Source organism: Metopolophium dirhodum, chromosome 1, assembly GCF_019925205.1.
Source record: "Metopolophium dirhodum isolate CAU chromosome 1, ASM1992520v1, whole genome shotgun sequence".
Lineage (NCBI taxonomy): Eukaryota > Metazoa > Arthropoda > Insecta > Hemiptera > Aphididae > Metopolophium > Metopolophium dirhodum.
In genome coordinates this window covers 80,897,040-80,920,098 of record NC_083560.1, presented here as the reverse complement: position 1 = coordinate 80,920,098, position 23,059 = coordinate 80,897,040, and the positions used below count along the sequence as shown (strand labels likewise).

General features: G+C 31.0%; 1 protein-coding gene across 1 annotated transcript; it reads right to left on the bottom strand.

Annotated features, from left to right (window-relative positions):
- Positions 1-1,340: 1,340 nt before the first annotated feature.
- Positions 1,341-22,423, bottom strand: LOC132935317 (anoctamin-5-like). The gene is made up of 13 exons (XM_061001833.1): positions 21,855-22,423; positions 18,973-19,164; positions 18,551-18,703; positions 16,361-16,600; positions 14,575-14,792; positions 14,294-14,478; positions 8,022-8,794; positions 6,959-7,179; positions 6,706-6,884; positions 5,112-5,380; positions 4,788-4,899; positions 4,553-4,713; positions 1,341-1,987 (listed from the first exon to the last, which is right to left on the bottom strand). The coding sequence occupies exons 1-13, from the start codon at positions 22,212-22,214 to the stop codon at positions 1,628-1,630; spliced, it is 3,423 nt and encodes a 1,140-aa protein (XP_060857816.1). The 5' UTR covers positions 22,215-22,423; the 3' UTR covers positions 1,341-1,627.
- Between the last annotated feature and the right edge of the window lie 636 nt (positions 22,424-23,059).

Sequence of the window (23,059 nt, the reverse complement as noted above, 5' to 3'; positions counted from 1 at the left end):
AAAACGTTACTGCGACGTGACTACGTGAGCCATTCTCCAGTTTCATGCAAGTTGTATACAAAAAAAGTTAATATAAAATATAAATTTAGGTAAATATAATTATGAAATTATGAAAAACTAAAATGTAAAAATTAACTAAAAAATTGCGCCCTAGGCACGTGCCTTGGTGGTCTATGGGTAAATCTGCCCCTGATTCAGACGAATTATCATGTTTCTGATGTTGAACACAATTTGTTTTTGGTTATACAAAGTTGTACAAAATAAAATACATAATACTGTATTATTGAAAGTTTTATTTGTTCGAAATTTGACAAGCATCAAAAAGTTTCGGAATCGTTGTTAAATTTAATTGATTTCTACTTCGAATATTTCTACTTCTCTAGGTTTGGATGTCATTTATAACTTATTTTGATGACGTCGAAAATAATGCATTAGGTACACAATATAATTTACTTTTAACGGCTGCGACGCAGCTGACCCGAGTTCGATACCTTGGCCGCGGGCGGCATTTTTCTTCGGGCAAGTCACGGTGTCCGGAGAACAAGTGCCGCCATCCCACCACCCGGGGCACGGCAGAAACCTACGGGTGCCCCATTAGAAATTCTGCCAAAACACAACACACACGTGTACCAACCTACCCAATTTAAAAACCTACAGTGCCTTCCCCCACACCCAATGGCCTATGTTGCCGCGGGTTACCCAATAAAAAAAAAAAAATTACTTTCAAAAAGTAATTTTGTTACAATTGAGTTAATTTAAATAAAGCTAGTAAATTACTACAGCGTTACCTACTGAAAAAAGTAATTTCGTTGCAGTAATTTTGTAATTTGCGTTAGGTACGTTACTACCCACCCGACATTGGCAATAACTGAACTAGTATACCTAAATTATAATATGGAAATACCTGAGTAGTTTTATTTTCTATCACTTTTTTTTTGGTACAAGGAGATTTTGAAATTCTTATCATATTGGAGACGGGTGAGCCTGCGACGTCCCGGTACTAAACATTTGCCGAAATTTGATGATAAAATCAACATAGTTTATTGGTCTGTTGACTGTTACTCCAGCGCTGTCATGTTTGAAATTTAATTTCAAAATTATTCAATATTATGTAGGTATCTACTTTATTTTTAAAAATTTTTTACAACCAAAATAAAATTCTGTACACTTCCTCGAACACAAGAAAACGCGATTTCTCTATGTCCGTGCTGCGGTAAAATTACCCACTAATTTTACCCACTTACCTTTGCTCGAAAAGTCTGTAATAATTCATAGTTTTTCTTAAAGACAAAATATTGAAAAATTACTGTAGTAAATAAATAAATATACAATTGCTGAGATGAAATATAAATTGTATTATAAATTATAAATTATAGTACATAATGTCATAGCCACAAACAAATGTGAATCGAATTTATTTAAAAGCTCGCAGTAGATAGCTGGTGGACCGTGAGGATCAATAATCTCCACGCACATGCAGGTATGTGATGTAAATCGGATCAAAAACTTTTTTCTTTGTGCTTACTTGATATAGTATTAAGGATTAGTCGTAAACAATTTTAGTCTTCACAGTTTAATTTACAGAACAATTTTTATATATAATAATATATCATAGCAAGTACGCGTGTCAAGTCGCTGCAAAACGTAGTGAATCCTGACTTGGTTGCGAGTATTCGCGGTTCGCCCATTTTTCTTGACAGTCGTTTTCCATGTCGACTACTACCAAAGTTGACGGCACATCCACTGGATTTACGTTGAACGCACGAGACCGTTTTTTCTCCTTCTTCTTGTCGTGTGCATTGGCCAAAAAGCCATCTGCTGCATAGATTACGGCCGAGGAGCCACCGGAGCCAGTGACGACCCTCGTACCTGTAACAGATCTGTCACCGGACGGTTTGTCGGCGTTTGGATCCGCGTGGGTTTTGTACTTGGGGAACCTTTTCCGAATGAAACACACCAAGGCCGCGATGGATGCTATTACGCAATGCTGTCGAGACACACGCGTGTGATGTAATGGGTATACATATTATGCATATAAATGTACAGTCGTCACCCGATAATTCGAACCTCGATAATTTGAAAATCTCCATAAATCAAACTAAACGCTTGGTCCCTTGAGAAAACTTCTATAATTAGAAGAAAATACATGCAGATTTCGGTTCCCTCGATAGTTCGAAATGTCTGAAGGTGGTTTTTCGACTTTAATCATATAATTTTAACAAAATGAACTTTTTCAATAGCCAATAGGTAAACAGTTGTTGAAATCGAATAAAACGTAGTCGGTCTGGATATGTGTTCCGTAAAGTGTTTGTCGCTCGCCGATAAAAAGAAAGTGATTGTGGCAACTGAAGCTAGTGAAAAAAATCTTACTTCATTGACTTATTTACTTTAATACCATATATAGGTACAAATATATATTATTAAATGGCAAATAAATGTATAGTAAATTAAATAATAAATAATAAATAAAATGTATGTATAATGTAATACAATTGTCATTACCTAGCACTCAGTAAATCGAAAACCTCTGTAAACCGAATTTTTAGCTCGGTCCCCTGAATTTTGAATTATGGAGTGACGACTGTATTAAGTATAAGTAAGCATATCTATACAGGAACTGCACAGGTTATGAAATGCATCGCATGGTAGGTTGTACAACTAGGTTTTTGGTAGGTATGCAAAAAGCCTGAAAGAGAGACTATAAGGCTATGTGGAAATAAATTTGATTGGAAAAAACCGTATACCTATACTTACAACATAACAGGGGGCTATAATAAACGGATTGATTTAGATCTGGTGTTATTCGTCGAAGAGAGGAGATGGTAGAGAAAACATTTTACCAATGCAGTTTCATTGCTTCCACTTTAGATGATATTATACGTTACACAAATACTCAAGCACATCGTGCGGTCCAAGTAGAGACATTTTTTAAAACCAGCTTCATTCAATGTGACATTCAACAGAGATGACTGCGCGAGAAAACTTCAGAAAATGTCTTACCTAGTTTATTTGCGGAGGTGGAAACCATAAGGAAGATGTGTTCGACACATAAACTGAATCATTACCGAATTGTATAAGTACAATACAAATTTAATTTGGTACATTTTTTGAGTTTTTTGCTTTATAAAATCCATCCATTTTCTACGGCACACAGTATATTAGCACAATTAAGTATGTACCTACCTAATAATTTTAAACGTTTTGTGCTTCATATATTTTACTTATAGGTATATTATGTGTTTTATTTCTATTTCGTTAGCGATTTAATACCCCATATATCGGATTTCACAATCTATAGGTACAGCGTGACTTACAATATGAAGCTGGCACTACAAAGTTATCACAACAATCTAAAACCATTCCAACAAACTCTTCTCGGACTTGTAAATTTGTTGGAACCTATTTCAATTTAAGTTATTCAATTTCAAACTTTGCAGTGTTAACTTCACACGCAGCATAATACACATATAGGTACGTAAATGCAAAATGCTTGAGCTCAAAAGGGTTTAAGAAGAAAAATAGTGGGCGATTCGTCTTCATATACACAATTTAATCGTTAGTCGTAACGGTTTGAAGTGTGCCTGAACCATTAAATGTAATCTGTTAGTCTGGTATCTATAATTTGTATACTCTGAGGCCTTACATTGTAAAATTGTATAATTCAATGGGGTCTGGCAATACGCAGGATTTTTCAATGGTGGGAGAAAGGTTTAAAAATTAATATATAGGTAACATTTTATTTTTATTTTGTCCAGTCTAATAATGTTAAACGTTTGGATGAGGTATTTGAAAGAGTTTATACAACTTTGGATCTAGTTTTTATACTTTTGGGAGGTCAAAATTGAAAATTCTCAATACTTTTTAAAATATTCGAGAAATTTGTTATAATTTTAATATTGTTTTGAAAAAAATTGTTTGGTAACCTTGGCTGGATCATCTTCGTTTAGATTGTCTTTGATTAATTTTAGTTTATTTTCTAAAATCTTCAATAAAAAATTATTCGTTTGGTCTAAAAGCTTAGAAACTTAATACAATAAGCACCTTTAAGTTGTTATTACCTATTGCTATTTAAAAATATTAACAAAAGCGCAATTGATTTGTATGTTAAAAATATATAAAATGTTCAATTTATCTACCTATATTATTACTAAATACTAATGAAAATAATATCAAGATTAAATGAAATATATTAAGCTGACACTTCGTCTTCGTTCGGATTTATTTTTCGTAACCTTACCTAATCTTTATTATTTTAAATAGTGATATGACTTGTCATTTGTATGATATAATGTACCTCCCTATTATTATTGAAGGACGTATGTATATGTGTATAATTTATTTTAAATAATTATTCTATAAACTGTTAATTTCTTATCATCAAACTTTAAACTACCTATGTAAGTCATATATAAATGTTGTATGGCAAATGGCAATATTACGTCGGGTAATATTTATGAATATTTACTATAAGCGAAAAAATAACGCTAATTCAAAAAGGTACGTTTATATACCTTACTAAGTGTATCTTGTGCACTCGAGTTAATATGCGTACCTCAAATATCACGACAAATGCTAATCGAGCAGCCAACACTTGCCATTTCCTGTAGTCATTGTGTTCCGAATCAGCATCAGCGCCGTATCCCCTGTACCGACATGTTTCAGGTCCATCTATGTTTTCTAATTTTCCGTAGTAGTATTCTGTCACATTTCTCTCTAGACAAATGTATGTTATAAATAACACATAACTCTATCAACATTGAACGATAACGTAGTGAAGTTTGACGTACTCGAGGATAAAGACCAAGCGACGTAGCCGTCCAATGAAGACGACGTTCCTGTCGAGATTTGAGAATACACATATCGGGGTAACAGGTCACTGGTGAATGCAATCATAAATGCCTAATACAGATAAATACGGATGACCAATCAAAAGTGGATTAATTAAGTTAACATTAAGTTGGGATATATATTTTCAAAAATGCTTGAATTTAATATAAGTAAAAATTATTTTTTGTAATGGTTAAATCCTATTTAAAATAAGGCTTCCAGCTGATCCAACAAGTGCGTTACAACTTACAAGTATAATATTATATTAGTGTAATACTACTTACGTTATACAATACTGAGATTAATGACATAATCTTCAACACACGTATCCACGTGCACAACTTGTTACAGTTATCGCAACATGTTACGTGTCCTCGAGTGACGTTATTAATATATTCTGTATTAGTGCAGTAGTAGGAAGGAACTGGACGTCGCTGAGCTGCTACCATTTTGAACGCGTCTAAACGTTGCTCTAATACATTATTTAACAGAGCACACAACGGAGCCAGTGGAAATGCCGTTGTGAACATAACCACAAATCCGTACTGAATGACTGTAATATACATGCATGTAAGAATCAATGAATTTTAATAGTGCATCATTTACACTCAGAGTGCAAAGGTAATAGTGTGTGGCCAATGAAAAACAGTAAATGATGTTTTTAGGTATTCTCACCCATAATTTATAGGCTAAAATTTGACAACTCAGCTGGTTCTGTTAAATTCACGAGAAATACATCGTGTCCCACCAAAATAAAAATAGTGTTATCTCATGTTATCTATCATGCTTACCCTAAATGGTTAATTTAGTTGGATATGCACGTACTTTGACCAAATTATATGATAGTTTTTAATACGAGCCCAATATTTATATAAGGATATATTGGTAGGTGATGGTCAGTGGTGTATTGGTACGGGTACGCGGGTATACGCCGTATACCCATCAGAAGATTTTCGATTTTCGGCGTATACCCAATGTAAAATCTTATTTTACGGGTATACGCTTCCAAAATAACCAGAAAACCAAATGAGATTTAAAATTTATTTAATAGTTCATATAGGAAAAAAACGTTATTCGTATAAATACATGTATGTATTAATGAATTATTTATCAATTGAAGTAGGTATTGAATATAAGTTATATAACAATATGCGTTGTGTTTAATGTATTTTAAGACTTTAAGTTCAGTTTAGTAAACCCAATATTGAATTCAAAAAATCTTTGTGGTAAATTCTATAGATTGTACCTAAAATAATAATGTTATTATTATTTTAATTTTTTTGACATTCGAGTTGATTTTGTTTTATTTTCTATTGTTACATTATACAAAAATTAATAAAATAATGTTAAAAACTATGTACTAATTGAACTGCAATAACGTTATATAATATATACGATGATATAATTTGATCGTTTAGGTTACATACATATTTTATTGGTGCGTCGTGCGTATACCCATAAATATATTTACCAATACACCACTGGTGATGGTTAAAAACCCGCTTTCATTAAGACAAGATCAAAGAAACAAGTACAGTATACCTACCAACCTAACCTAACCTCCACAAATATTATAATAATATATTGATATCTAATTTCAAGGTTAGATACCTATGGGTATACAATTATTTTAATTGTTCCTTCTTTTTAAATGTATAATTCCCATGATAATAATAATACATTTACACCCTAACCTCGTAATCAGTTAATTACGTAAGCAAAGTGAAATCTTCAAGGACGATAGTTGATATTACAATGGAAACCACACTAAGCCGGCAACTAATTTGGTAAGTACCTAAGCCTCAGTGCCCACTTAAAAATATATTAAAATATTATGCAGGTGTTTTTGTAAAATTCTTTTTACTCTATAATTTGTACCCATCTCCGAATATTCCTGGTAAAGGCCCAACGATCCAGTATCTTCCAGCTGATAGTCGAGCTGCCATTGTTTCGGGTGTCTGAGTGTTTCGACAGTAGTGTCCGGCAGTTTTCCATGTAATTTATTTCGACGGCGGCTCTCTTTGGCTCGCCATCGGCGCCATACATTCAATGCCAGCCTGCGAGTCATCAATTCAACAACTATATAGTTATTGACATTTATTAATTTTACAAATAGGTTCATATGACTAACGGCGTCGTCAACTCAATCACGTTGTCTATCAGTTGTTTGCCCACCATTATAATGGCCAATTGGGTACACAGCTCTGGCACGCATCCTGTTCCAGCAGCCGCGGGATCGCAAACGTCTTCTCTAATATGATGCATTACACTTCGAATCATAGAAATGGGCCAAAAATGTGTGAATTTTGACGAACTATCAGCGTGTTGTCCGTGTCCAGTCACGAAGCGACCCTAAGTAAACATCATAGATAATATTGACCGTTCCACCTTTATAATATTATGTATATAGGTAGTTATAGGCATAATATTATTATTATGTTTGTGTAGCTCGGTCAAGTCAAGTTTCTGCCTAAACCACAAAATGAAATATTCATTCTACATTTGAATAGACTTTTTAAAAATTGTATTGAAATAAATAAACAGTTAAATTATTAGGTAAATTAAAAAATAACGAAAATCTTTTAAAATGATTGATGATGATGAAATTTAACCTTTATTGTTTCTGCCTTATTAGTGAATGGTGGATATTGTTACGTTGATGCAAGGCCCTACATTACATTATTTATTTTTAATTACTATAATAAGATACTACGATAGTGTGATTTGATGTGATGTGAGTACTTATATATGAAGTTAACTTTATGAGGAAATTCACAAAGAACACCTTATGATGATCCTAAGTCAGACAAGGTCTAACACGTGGCTCTCGAAGACTCGAGTCTCTTCGTCTGGACCACGACCATCAGGGTAAATGGAAAATTATATGAAAATAATAAACAAAACATAATAAATAATTATAATTTGATATTTTTTTATAAAAAATTAAATAATATCTAATAAATAATAAAAAAAATTCTAATTTAAATATAGGTAGATATAATTTTTTTTTTTGCTCACATAACAATATTATTGACCTACAAGATATTAATATTATTAGAGTTGACATATAGTTACTACTTGAAGTTATAGGTACACGACACATGATTTACGTTCAGATATCAGCGAATATATACCAAATAAGCTACGAAGTAGGAAATTTAGCTGGTAGTAGGTACCGTTGTTTCATCACGCACCTTGAAAAAAGCGATGTAAACCAAGCTGGAATAATAATTGGCGGAGTCGAAGCAAGACATGTAGACTGTGTAACGACTCTGATACTGCGGGTTGTACGTCGAGCGATACGAGTACTTGGTGAGCCATTCGGCCACACTACTGTAGCCGCGATGGACGGCGACGATGGCCGAGAGCTGGACAAACGTGGCGCACGCGGCGGCCACGATCGCCTTCCAACTGCTCAGCTCGCCGCTGTTGGTGTAGTTCAACAGGAAGAAGTTGTGCTGCCTGTGGTGGTCAGCGGTAACGCCGCCGCCGTCGTGGCTGGCCACCGTCACCGTCGGTGGTGACCGTCCGTCACCGTCCTGGTGGAACACAGCCGACATGAGCCACCCAATGGCCCGGCCCCGGTAGACCACGATCAGTATGGGCACCGAGGCCACGGTGGCCAGTGTCGCGAAAAACGCTATCGCCCGTAACGCGTCTGACAGTTTGGACATCCACCACCGGCGGACCGCGTCCACCGAAATCGCCGGTGACCGACGGTTGGCGTTTGGCGGCGACACCGTCGTCGGGTGGACGGCGGACCCGTGAACGGCGACGGACGGTGGCGCGCGGCGACGATGATGTGGTCCTGGAGTAGGCGGCCAAGTGGGCCGCTGTAGTGGTACTTTTTTGACGTCCGATCTGCAACAGTCGGCACAACATTCGAACGCCGTTTGTGGTGATTGGCCTCCATATCGTTCGTTCATCTGCCAAGAGTACGTGGTCCACAGTTGTTGAAACGCCGTGGCTGTGTAATATAAATTGATGAATGATAATAGAACACTGACGTAATTTAATATAATAAAAATTACCCGTATGGGCTGTACATTAAAATGTGTGTAGTATTAAAATTGAAAATTATGTTACATAATATCATCCAAGAGAGGGCTTAAGATGGCTCAGAGTGAGCTTTGCTGCAGGTCAGGGGCGTCTTCGTGATATGGTGGGGCAAATGGACCAGTTACGCCGCTCCCATCATACATTGTAGCTTTATAAAAGTTTTTTTAAATTTCAGATTCTGAGCGGAGCGATAATTGTAGATTGATTTTACAATGAGGCGGTTTTTTCATTTTTTGTGTCCGTGTACCCACCACGATAAGTAGTCGAAATAATCCTTCGATTAATTTTTCTGGTGAAAAAGAGAATCTAGTAGGATATTTGAGATCAAAATTTTCAATGCCTAGTAGTTTTCAAAAGCGTCAGAAAAAACAAAAAAAAAATTATGGAAAACGGTACTATTTTCAGTATATTTTTTATCTTAACACATTTTGAGCTATTTATAGGCATGAGGAAAATTTTATTATTTATTATTTATTTTCTTTTTATTATTTTTTTTTACAAATATTTTCAATAAAATTGTTTGCTCTTTCAAAAAAATTGAAAATTTAGTACAAGGTTTTCTCACAAGTTGTTGTTGGTGTAAATAAAAAAAAATTTCGATCGTAAATCCACAATATTTTTTTATGAGCGTCTGAATTGGTAAACTATATTGAGTAAGCAAAATTATTGTTTCATTTCTAAGATTTGTTAATGTATTACAAGATTCGTCATCAGTTTTCATAGCTTTAACATAGAAAAGAGGGTAAATAGATGTCACTTTGTTGTAAAGCAAGTTTCAAGTGGATGACTGTAATGGATGGTGTTAAATTTGAATTAAATTATATAATATTATTGTATACAAAAAAACTATTCTGAAAGGAGCGGTTTGTCAGTCAAGGATATTTTTTATTATATTTATATTGTTATTATTAATACGGTAACTGGTGAAGTTGAATAGGTACAGTCCTACTTAAGAGAAATATTGTATTGTCAATCCTTAGCTATACAAATTGAATATTTTATACATTTTCGACCTCAAAATAATTAGAAAATATTCGTGATTTTTATGAATTTGCAAAAATTGAACTTGGGTGGGTAATAATAAAAAAAAACTTCATAGAAAAAACTAAAATTTTAGTTTAAAACATTAAAATTTAAAGTTCAAATAGATTAAACATTTTCAAACTATATTTTTAAAAACCATGCTGTGTAGATAATAATATAAACATTTGCTGAAAATTCAAGTACTTACAGATATTCATTTGTGTATTACAAGAACATCATTCTATGAAAAAATATTAGTTAACTGGTGAATATCCAATGTCAGAATAATTTCAACCGCTCATAAAAAATGAATTTGATTATCTGGAACTGTTTTTTTTTTTTGGAGAGGGGGGGGCAGTAAAAATGTTTCAATTTTCACCATGAGTATCTTGTTAGACGGGAAAGTGAATCTGGTTGGTGTATTGAGGAGGTCAACATTTAAAATTCCCAGTAGTTTTTAAATACGCCGTGAAATAAAACAAAAAAAAAGTGGGTAAGTGGATGTCGTTCTGCTGTACGGTTGGTTACAAGTGGGTCATTGTAATGGATGGTGTTAAATTTGAATTCAATGATATAATATCATTGTATTAGAAAAACGATTCTGAGCGAAAACGGTCAGTCAGCCTATGATATTACCAAGTATATTTGATGATATTATTGTGAATAAAGTAATTTATGTATAACCTATTTACGTGGGACCTTGTTTTAAATTTTCAATCCTTAGCTACAATAGTTGAACATTTTATAAATTTTTAACTACAAAATAATTATTAAATTATAAATTTGATAAATTTTGTAAAAATTTGTACTTTAAATTCTAATAAAAAAAATTGTGCCTATGCATTTTTAATCTTTTTCAACTGCTATTGTAACAATACCTACATCAGGAGCCTTGCATTAAATTTTCACGCTTTTTTACTTAACAAATAACATTTTATTGATATTTATAGAAAAAAAAAACTAAAATATTTGAAAACTGAAAATGTCTGTAAACAGTTCAAAACAAGTCAAAATTTTTTCAAAATTGTATGGTGTTTATAAAATGAAAATATAAAAATTCAGTAAAATGTTCATGTATTTACAGTTATTGGTTTTTGAATAACAATAAAACAACAAAACCGCTACATGAGAAATCGAATGAATATCCAGAGTTGTAACGCTCATAAAAATTATAATAAGTTTTTATGAGGAATCTTGTGTTACTTTTTTAAATCTTAGATTTAAAAAGAAAAATTTTTAAGAATTTCTAACAGAATAATTTGCTAATTTTCTTGTTTTTTCCTGTATTTTGTCAATATTTGAACTTTAAAAGCTTATAAAAAAACTGTAACTAAGGATTTTTAATATTTTTCATATGTCATTGTAACAATATAGTAGGAGCCTTGTATTAAATTTTCAAGTTTTTTTACCCAACAAATAAAGTTTTATTGAAATTCATGGAAAAAAACCTAAAAAAGTTAGAAACTGAGTATATCCGTAAACAGCATAAAACAAGTTTTCGTGTATAGTAAAGGCTAATATAAACATTCAGTCAAAATTTCATGTACCTACGGTTTTCTCAAAAATCCCCCCCTCCCCCCAAGTACCAACTAGATTCACTTTCCTATCAGAAAAGTGATTGTTGAAGAAAATCCAAGCATTTTTACTGTCCTAAAAGGTGATGACAGACACGAAAATAAAAAATAAAAAAACACACACCATTGTAAAATAAATACATTCATCGCTCCAGTCAGATAATCTAAAATTAAAGAAATACGGGTTTTTGGTGTAAATCTAAAATAAATAATTGTAGATACATGACATTTTCACTAAATTTTTAAATTAGCATTTTCTATACACCATAAAGTTTTTAAAATATTTTGCTATACGCCATACTATTTTCAAAATATTTTGACTCGTTTTGTCACCGAGTGGTTTACAGACATTTTCAGTATCCAATATCTTATGTTTTTTTCTATAAATGTGAATAAAATTTTATTCGTTTGGTTAAAAACTTGAAATTTTAATACAAGACTCCTAATATTATCCTATATCAATGCTTCTTTTTTATAAGCTTTTAAAGTTCAAATTTTGACATAATTTATCAAATTGAAAAATTTACAACATTTTTTTGTTTTCAAAAATGTATAAAAATATTTTCAACTTTTATAGCTAAGGATTGAAAATTTAAAACAAGGTTGCACGTAACTAGTTAATTCTGTAACCAAAAAATCTAAAAAATATACATCAACACAGTTTTTTTTATAGGTATTATAGGTTAAAACTCGGACGAAATTAGATATTTAAAAGAAAAAGAACGATTTTAGTTTTGTGTTATATTTAAAAATAATATTCGTGGGTACTTGAAACTTAAGTATATTTAAAGTATATTATTATTTATTATATACAAATATGATAATAAACAAATAATAATTACCCAACTAAAAATCTCAAAATACGTTTTTTATATATAAATATTTTAATTATTGAATAACTATTTTCAGATATTAGTTGTAATTTAAAAATATTATTTGAAATTTCTTGAAAATTTTAAGATATTTAGTATATTATTGTATTTTATACAGAAAATGACATTTTAAAATGCAATGTTTTCGGCGAAAATTAATTCAACCTACTATATTACTATTAGTACCTAAAATAAATAACTTATTAATAGTATAATAATATCATAAAATATACTGCGATAACTGAGTAATATAGGCTAAGGTCTTTGCTCAGAATTGTTTTTCGTATAAAATGATTTTAATAAAGTAACTGAAATTGTAATTTGTCATTTAAATATCTAATTTTATCCAAATTTGAAATTAATAATAAATATCTATGAGAAAAAATGTATCCAATATACTTTTTAGATTTAAACTTTTTTCAAATTTTCAAACCTTAGCTATAAAAGTTGAACTTTTTATGCGTAAATAACTACAAGATAATTTGCTTATTTTCGATATTTTGTACTTAATTAATTTAAGAATAAATAGCTTTTTAAATAGCTTGAAATAAGTCTAAATATTTTTTTAATTTTACACCACATAAAAAATTTTAATATAAACATTCGCTGAAAATTTCAAGTACAGTTTTTGTTAAGTTACACCAAAAAACAAAATCGATTTTGCAAAAAAAATTTTCCCAACGTAAATCTGGGAATTTTTTATTTTAATTTTTGATCTCTTCAATGCACCAACTAAATTAATTTTTTCACCAGAAATGATACTGTAGTTGAAAATGTAAGCATTTTTTTCGAATACATATCGTATGGCATACAAAATACTGTAAGACACACAAAAACTTAAAATTAAATAAACATTCATCGTTTTAAAATAAATATATTCAACGCTCCGCTCTGAATCTAAAATTGTATTACTACAAATTTATTAATCTGATCGTAAATCGACTATGTTATACGTTAGTAATACGGAGAAACACACGTACGACGTTTTCTTCATATATACTTTTGACAATAAATGTATATTTTATAATTAAAAATTAAAAATTATATTCAAATACTGGGTCTATAGCTTTAGTTGTTGGCACTCCTCCCACAAATTGGTCTAGGGACACCCATACAGTGGGTGTGAGTTCGATATATATTGGGGATTGAGGTGAGGAGGTCAATTGAGGGTCGGTGCTAAGTGAAAAGTTATATCTGGACTATGAAGCTATATTCATTTTTTACGGATTAACGAGAAATTAATTTATAAACAATTGTTTCAACGTGCAACGCTGGTTGTCTGGTAGACAGTAAAGTTTTAATTTGTTCTATGTAAATGTGTGGGCGTTAGTCGTTACTAATCTATGAATTATATCATTATATTTAATTTCATAAATCTAATACACTTTTATCTTTTATCCAAACTAAGAAAAGTAGATATATTAGCACTGATTCTGTAAAAAATCTTTCCCGCCAATACTAACACTTGTATTTTATAAGTATGTAGTTTGTATTTTAAGAAAATTTGCCATTCTTACCCGGAGGTCTAATCGATATTTTTTAATATGCTACTAGGTAGTTAAATAAAGGCTATTATATTTTATAATTACGTGTTTACATTTAAATGTTAGGGCCATATTTTTCGTTTATATGAGAACTTTTTAGAGTCTATACATTAGAGAGCTTTTTATTTTTCATAATACGTTAAACAAAAAGTAAAAAAACTTTTCGAATTCCTGTAATTATAAACTAGTAGATATTGTCTTTTAAAAAGCAAAAGTTGACTTAGACCTAGTTCAGTTGAAAGTCAGAATACCTATTTTAACTTATAAAATATTTATACATTTTGTGTAGGTGGTACCTATTTAAAAACTACCAAAAAGAACAATTATTGTACAATATTAAGAGATAAAAATATATAATAGTTCACACAAAAACATTGAAATTCGATTAGCTCACCCCAAAATGACATGAAAACCGCAAACACGATCGCACCCGGTCTATCGAAAGTCGCAGCTGACGTCCATCTGTATAGCCCACAAGTGTCCAATACCCGCGTGAAGCCACAAAAACTCGCATTGCACCTTCTAGTTGGGCACAAGATCCAATTAGCTACTTGTGATTTTGGATCACAAATGTCGTGGCTAAACAAGTTGACATAAAAACATCATTGCAGTGAGTCACAAATATAAAAGTGGGTATACAAATCTGGTTGATTTTGTATTTGGAACGTTTCTTACGTTGGCACATCGCTACGAGTGGTTATCAATCCGTACAGGAACCACACTAGTCCAGCTATGGCAGGACCAACTAACCATACGGTATAGTACCGAAGCCAGCAGAAATAAACAGCTACCGGAATGCCGTAATACTTTCGGATCAAAAAAGTAATGTTTTCATCGGTTTTCCATTTTCGGGGTATGATTAGACCTGGCCTAGCCCATTTTTCGTAGAGAACCTGCAGCAGGTTAATTTAATGAATCAATTATACCATTTAATAATCGACAGCGTCTGTCCAAGTTACGAATGCTTTAGGTGGGCCTTGAAAGTCTATTTAAGTGAGTGGATGGGTATTAAATTAATAATTCAGAAACAAGCACATAATTATAGGTTGATATACGTACTGTAATATTATAACAATTAAATAAATGTTCTTACTTAAATAACTATTTAAAAATGTAGGTATTAACCAAATTAATTAGTAAATTATATTTTATGTCACCAGACAATATTTTATTTCTGATTTATACTTCAGAATTTTTTTATAAATTTTGTGTTTATTGTAAAAAATTATTGATGAGGGAATATAAATGAGTACCTATTCTAAAAGCTTTTGAGAATTTTCTTAGAATAAAAAAGGGTCACTCGGAATTTTTTGAAACAGAAGAATATAGCGAGGTCCACTATATATTATAATTTATGTGTATAAAAGAAATAATATATAATAAAATATAAGCATGTATTTACATATTATATGACACTCAAAGATTTACATTATCACACTTAAATTAATTTTAAATCATGTTACCAGTACCACCTCGTCATAATAAATACCGTACAGGTATGCACTTGAAAAAGACAATATAAAAGATATAAAAATGTATTTTAGGGGCTTATTCTATACTCACTATTTTTTGTTTTGGTTATAAGTTAATACACCGAGTAATAATCGCATTTATTAGAGTCTAATGATTAGACGTACAGTATAATTTCGTACAAAACAATACTATTTGATTTACATTAAAAATCTTTTTCTTAAAAAAATATTATGATATTATATTAAAAATAATATGGTTTTCCGAATATCTTCGTTTCTAAAATACCTTGAGAAAAAAAATTATTATGTGCCTATAAGATTTTATATTATTTCAGCTAAGTTAGTTCGGATTTGAATATTGCATTAAGGGCGAAAGAGAAAATAATTTTTATATACTGGTTATACCACCTAGGTATCAATCATTGTAATATTATGTATTTCTACTTCATAGTAAAGTATAGACTATACGTAAAACTTAAAATAGATTTAAGTATGATACATGGTTTCTAAATAAGTAAATAGGTAAATAGTATAGTAAATATTAAATAGGTAGTGCATAATTTGGATTTGTTACACTTAGATAATATTATATCGTTGTTTATATGTGATGTAAATATTAAAAAATTAATTTATTGCAAATAAAAATAAATTATATTATACAATTTATTATACTATTGTATTTTATTATATTGGTACCTACTATAAGAAGGCACTATTAAAAAATAAGATGAATTATTTACATCTGGTGTAGGTACACAGCCGGTTTTTCGAGTTAAAAATGTAGAAACGAAGTGGATTTATCTCCAGCTTAAATTCAAAGACATATACTAATATGTTATTTATATAACCTTTTTTAAAAATGGGAAAAAGTTGCATGATATAATATTATGTGCAATGCATAATAATAATAGGTATTAGGTACATACTAATAACTATTATGTATTTACAATATTGTCCATAATTAATGCTTTATAATAGGGTCGACTCACCCGTCTATCATTGATGTTGTTCACGTCGTCTCTTTCTTCAAGTTTAATACTACCGTCGTGTATTGGGTAGGCGGCAGAAATTATATCAGTCTCGAGCAATTGTTCAAGACTCATAGCATTTGCGTCCTGCTTATTACCAGAACCGATTCGGAGTAAGATGCACCACACGATCTGAGCCCGTTGCGCAGATGTTAATTCGTTATTGTGTTTTTCATGATTACCATTATTTCCATTTGGATACTGCAACAAAAACGGGTCAGTCCAATTATAACAAATTTGGCAACAATATTATCAAGATCATCAAAAAATAGTTTACATTTGTTATACCTATTATACCAAATGTATATACTTGTTCCTATATAGATATTTTCAATAACTATATAACTACAAAAGTCACGCAAGCCTTTGCAGTGGTCATAAAATATGCATACTTCTACACTGGGCTGAACCTACTATTACAAAATATATTGTTCTAGTAAATCAAATGGTTTAAAATAGGTATAATATCAATACAGCTTGATAAATAACCATTTATTATTGTAATATTTTAAAAACATTCAATGGTGTTACATAATAATGGTTGTGTGATTTTAATATTTTGTTTTGTAATGTACGATCGATTTACCAAGCAGTTGCACCTCAATTTTTCATTATATTATACCTATAATAAAATATGAGTTAACTCAAAATCTGATTTTCGGAATTTTTAAGTACTTATAATTATGGATAATATTTTAAAATACATGGATTTTCATAATATTTAAGGAGTTTTTTGTGTCGGTACAAACTTATTTTTTTAAAATGAGAACCAAGCTTTTTTAAATTGTTAAGCAACGATCTTTTTTTTAAATTTTGTATTTATGTATTTATTTAAACCAAAATCAAAATCACCACCCATATCATCCAAACTTATTATCGTGAATCTATTATCCTCAGTAAACAGAGTTAAATAATTTGGAAACTCGTTTGAACTTTAATTTAGGTAAATCAATATTTTCAAAAAAGTCATCTAATTAATAAGTTTTAGGAAAATAGGTCGATTTCCATTTGAAAAAAAGTTTATGTCACCACATTAAATTTCTTGAATGGTATAAAAAAATCTTATAAGTCTTTATAATAATTTCCAAAAATCAAAATTTGAATAAATTAATTGTTATTAGGTAATGGAAAAAGTGTGTGTGAGCATGCTTGGTGAATCACCCTACAGTATTTATAACAATTTGTCTACTGCCACCATAACCATAAAAATAACCAGTTGATTATTGATTAACATACTTTATACTATTGTGAAATTGTGGAAAAAAAAAAAGAATTTCATTCTTAGTCATTATTGTAAAATTACTGTTATTAACGTGTAGGTATAGTAAAAATATTTTAAAAATTTTTTTTAAGCTATGTAGTATGTATGGTTATTCATATTTTAATGTTAGGTATTTATTTAAAAATTAAAAACATTAATATAATATAGATTCTGAATAGATTGTTAAGTAAAATAGAAATTTTATTCAATAATTAGGTACTTACTTCAATTAATGTCAATAGACAATAAATCTACATAATTGGGCTCGTTTCCTTTCATATTAGCTAATAATAAATAATAATATGCAATTTTGTAGGTACCATTTTCAGATTTAGATTTATTTTTTTTTGGAGTTAACTAGTCAGTACTAACTATACTAATACAGCCATACAAGTAGGTAAATCCTACTAAGTGGACAGTGCCAGTATATTTTATTCAAACACATACAGGTTTTACAACTATCGTCTATAACATTTTGAGAGAGCAATAATATTTTGCAAGGCATCGGTGTGTTTTGTGATTAATTAATCAGGTGAATAAAATTTTCTTAAAAGAAAAATACTGTAATACCTAACGGTCGAACTCCCCCGGGACCCCTTGGTATAGGTAATAATTATATTCCACTTAGACCTGTCTTATGGTATCATATTTTTACAATGATCCCCCTGTATAATAATATTATTAGGTATGTTTTATTAATACGCCATTTTTGGGCTTAAAGGTAGATTTTGCCCATTCGTATTACCGTACAATTGGCATCAATACCTATAGTATTTTAGCCCTAGGTATAATATTCTTTCGTTTAAATAAGACATAGTTGTAAGACTGTAACAAATAAATGTATACTAAATGGCATTTAAATTAAAGAATTTGAGTGAAGTTAGGTATACCTGTTGATAATTAACATCTTTCGAATTGTAAACTGTTAGTTGATCTTCACTGTTACTGTCACTACTGGTTGCATGACACCGGCAACTACATCTTAAGAGTCGCTGCGATAGCTGCAGCAAAGCAAAGCATGTCCGGCCTGCATCTAGTGAACACTTAAATAAAACAATAATAAGCAATGATAACAATATATTGAACGGTTTAACAACAGAAAAACAGTTTTAGCCTAAATCAGGCATCAGCGAATTTAAATTTTAAATAAAACGCTTGTATAAAGTCGTGAAAAATACCAATTTTATAAAATATATCAAAATATTATGCAGGTAGTCAAGTATTTCCGTATATTATACGTATTTATATAATGTCAATTTTCATTTAGTATATTATATAATACAAAAATAATTGTATTTTAATGAATACTAACCGTTGGATCGTCGTCGATGTTTACCAAAATCCCATGAGCTCGTAATTCTTGATAAAACTTTTGTCTTTCAGTTTCGTCGTCCAGTTTACTGTCGTCCTCCGTAACTATTCGTTGCCTTTTATAGGCTAACACAAAATCAACAGTGTTAAGTTTCCTATGTTCGACGTGCATTTTGGTTGATGAATCCCGATGCTTTATTTATAAAACATTCATAACCACATATATTATTAACCTATTGTATCTAGTAAATTATAATATAATTAATGGTAGGTAATTGGTATGTTATTTTTATATATATCGGCTGTGAGAACGTTTTGCGTAGGTGAAAAATAATTATATAGCATCAATCACGTGAGAGTGAATATTATATCCACCCTCAAAATATTTATTGACACGGATAGGTAATTTGTGAACTATTCTATACACCCCTTATATAATATCACTTGTTTAGCTAAAGTTTGCAGAAAAAAAAACAAAAACAAAACACTGTAGTAGAAAATTTAGATAATTCTCCAAATGTTTTAAAATAATAGGTATACCTACCGCTAGTATAATATTATATGATATTATTTCATAAGCTGAATATTACACGGTGTTGTCAGGAAAAAAATTGTGATTCATCAACTCCTTTTGAGTTTAATACGCTGCGGGAGCAATGTCTTTTTAAGTGTAAATTATATTATATTTTAATGTATAGCTATCCCGACCGGCGTTGTCCACGAGATTCGTTTGTGATTATATGCAAGGCTGGTTTAATTAATTTAATGCAATATTCCTTATAAGTTTATTTAATAGAAGTTAGAAAATATTAAAGAAACATAGGCACTTATATGTATTTTAAGTTCAAATTTTGACAAAATTCATCAAAATCCCGAAAATCCCGAAAATATACAAATTATTTTTTAGTTAGAAATTTATAAAAGATTTTATTTTCCTAGCTAATTTTATTAGACATTTCAATAGAAGATTCCTACCTTAAACAAAACAAAAAAGTTTACTGGAAAGGTCAAATTTTACCATATTGGATTTTTGGATTTTTACCAATAAATTAACGAATATAATATTATTGACATAAATCGATTTTTGATATTTTATTGTATTTCCAAAACGAATAACTCATGAAATATTCACTAAATTATATTAGCATAGATGGTAAAGGTCTCAAACTATTTTCACTCTTATTTAGCAATTTAAAGATATGATATATTTTTTAAATTTTGTAAAATATTTTTCAGTTAGAAATTCATAAGTTTTTTTTTTTTTAAACTAAAAGATTAAAATTGTAATAGAAGTCTACACAAGTTTTCTCACCTATTATAAACAAAAAAAAGTTTACTGAAACGGAAAATACATTTTTTAAAAGTGTTTGAACTAATAATTTTTACGATATTTCATATTCAGAAATTAATTAATGAATTCCCATTAATCAATTTTTGATATTTTGTTGTATTTGCTAACGAATAACCGTAGACTTATAAAATATGCACTATGTAATTATGCATGTATTCATATTAGCATTTTCCATAGATAGTAAAACTTTCAATCTATTTTGAGTCTTTTTGAGATTTTTATAGCCATGAGAAATTTTTAAAATGTTGTTAATTATTTTTCGGTTAAAAAATTATTAATGCTTTTATTTATTTTCAAAGCTAACATTGTACATTTTAATAGTATATTCCCAACAAGTATTTCTACCTCTATAAAAAAAAACGCTTGCCAACTCAGGGATCAGCATATAAACTTTCTTGATTTTTAATTTTTAGAAATTTATTAACTGATATCACACCCAAGCGGTATAACAATCTGAATCCAGAAAAATGTCGGTGTGAATAGCCCCACAAAAAATCATTTTCATTGTCATTTAGTGAGATAGATCTCCGAAACCGGAAAGCGGCTTTCGTTGTTTGGGGTCGTGTTAGATTCGCATTGTTTAGGAGAAGTTCGGTGAAGATTTTCAGAACTTTAACTTTAATAGTTAATTCACTACAGAACATTAAAAATAATTAAAACAAATTTTATTGGGCGTTTTTTGATGTTTTTCAGCTTTACAGCTTTGTAGTGAATTAACGATTGGAGATAAAGTTCTGAAAATCTCCACTGCACTTCTCCTATCCAATGTGAATGTAACAAGACCTCAAAAAAAAAATCCGTTCTCTAGTTTCGGAAATCTACCTCGCTAAATGAAAATCTAGCTAAAAATAACTCTTTTTTTATCTGTGAAAAATTAAATAATTTTTTTAAAAACATTTTTATTCCACATTTATCATTTACTTGATAATCTATTTTTAATGAGTTATCAACCAACTTTCTAGCTAGTTTAGGAGAAAAGTTAAAAATAGATATTTTGAGACTGTTCACGCCGACGTTTTTATGAATTCAAGTGGTTATACCGCTTGAGTGTGATATCAAATCCCTCTCATTAATATTTTTTATTATAGCTAGCTAAATTACCCACCTACTTATCATCATTACCATACTTATTTGATTAAAAATAAAGAAAGTAATAAAAGTTCACCGGAAATTTACGCTATTTATAGCCATGAGATATTTTGGATTTTTATTAATTTTATTTTTAACTAAATTCGATTATTTATACAAGTATATTATGCTAGGCTGTCGCACCGTTTTCGCTCAAAGTCGTTTTTCGTATGCAATGGCTTATCATTGAATTCAAATATAACACATCCATTACAATGGCATGCTCGTTGACTACTGTACAGCAGAGTAGTACCCCACTTGTCCACCTTTTTTAAATTTTTTTGTTTATTTGGATCTGAAAGACTTTTTTAGTAATAGCGCCTATAGGGTTTCCTATTATTTTCATTTCCAATATGTTCACCGAAGGTGACAGTAGTGTACGTGCAATAAACAGTAATTATTACCTCGATTCGTTTAGAAAGAAATGGTGACGGCGGTAGTGGTGGTGATGATGGTGGTGATGGCGGTGATGGGGGTGGTGGTGACGATGGCGATATTGGCAAATCATCTACAGCAGTGGTGTGGTTTTCGTTTACGGTTGCTGTGCCGATTTCGGCTGTTGTCGGAGATGGATCGCTTTCCCTGTTGTTCGTTCGCAGTCGTCCGATGACACGTGCGCCGAGTCTTAACGCCGCGCGTCTCAACTGTAGCTCGAATGACACAGCAGCCGCCTCCCGAGTCGTCTGGGACGGAGGAGATGGCGGCGACCGGTGTAGATGACTCTGTACGGTCCGAGAGCTGCTGTCATCGTCATCCGGTGGCATTTTTCAGTCGTCGTAGAAATCGGAAAATATTACAATATCAATGATAATATATTTATATGGCTCATACGCGAAACACGCATCTGAGGGTAGTCACTGCTACTATTGGAGTAACTGCGGCGCGACCGACGGCGAAAATCGTGTTTGAAAAAACGACCACGACATGGTTGCATCGTTTTCATTTATTATATAGGTAGCACGACCACGGTGTATTATATACCTCGATCACTACCCACCACAACCCTTTTATTAACCTCGCCCCACCCACCGTGAAACACACACGCGCATACCCATCATTATATTTATACTACCACGCCACCACCTATAGCCTCGTGCGTAATCATAATATATAGATCACCGATAAATAATTCAATATATCACTATATGTAGGTATACAGTATGATGGGTGTCACACATCACCTATATTATATATTATCGATTTCTGAGAGTCGGTGATTAATTCATTAATTCATAAAATAGGTATAGGTATGGGAGGTAGGTAGTACGTATAATATATAAGCTAGGTATGCTTGGGAACGTGTTACGTAATCCATATACATATATAGGCCACATAACATGTAGGTACCTATATCATCATACGGTATAAGTGAACCCGAATAAGTGAACGCGAGGAGTATATGTTACGCGCATAGGATATTGGTATGTCACGCAATAGGTATATAAGTAACAACTAATAAATAATATAAATGAAAAGAAAAAAACCCTATTAAAATGTCAATAATAGAGAAAAAATAACCCTTTTAAATTGGCATAACAAAAAGATAGAAAAGTAGGCACGGTTTTCCTGTGACCTTTAGGTACAATATAATATGTAAATTGTAGGTAGC

What these genes read in the sequence shown, in the direction of transcription:
- LOC132935317 (XM_061001833.1), bottom strand. Translation starts at nt 22,214, where the DNA reads ATGCCACCGGATGACGATGACAGCAGCTCTCGGACCGTACAGAGTCAT. An exon ending in TTCTTTCTAAACGAATCGAG is followed by an intron (nt 19,165 to 21,854) that starts GTAATAATTACT and finishes TTATAAATAAAG; the next exon opens with CATCGGGATTCATCAACCAA. An exon ending in CCAGGAATATTCGGAGATGG is followed by an intron (nt 5,381 to 6,705) that starts GTACAAATTATA and finishes TGTATATTACAG; the next exon opens with TCATTCAGTACGGATTTGTG.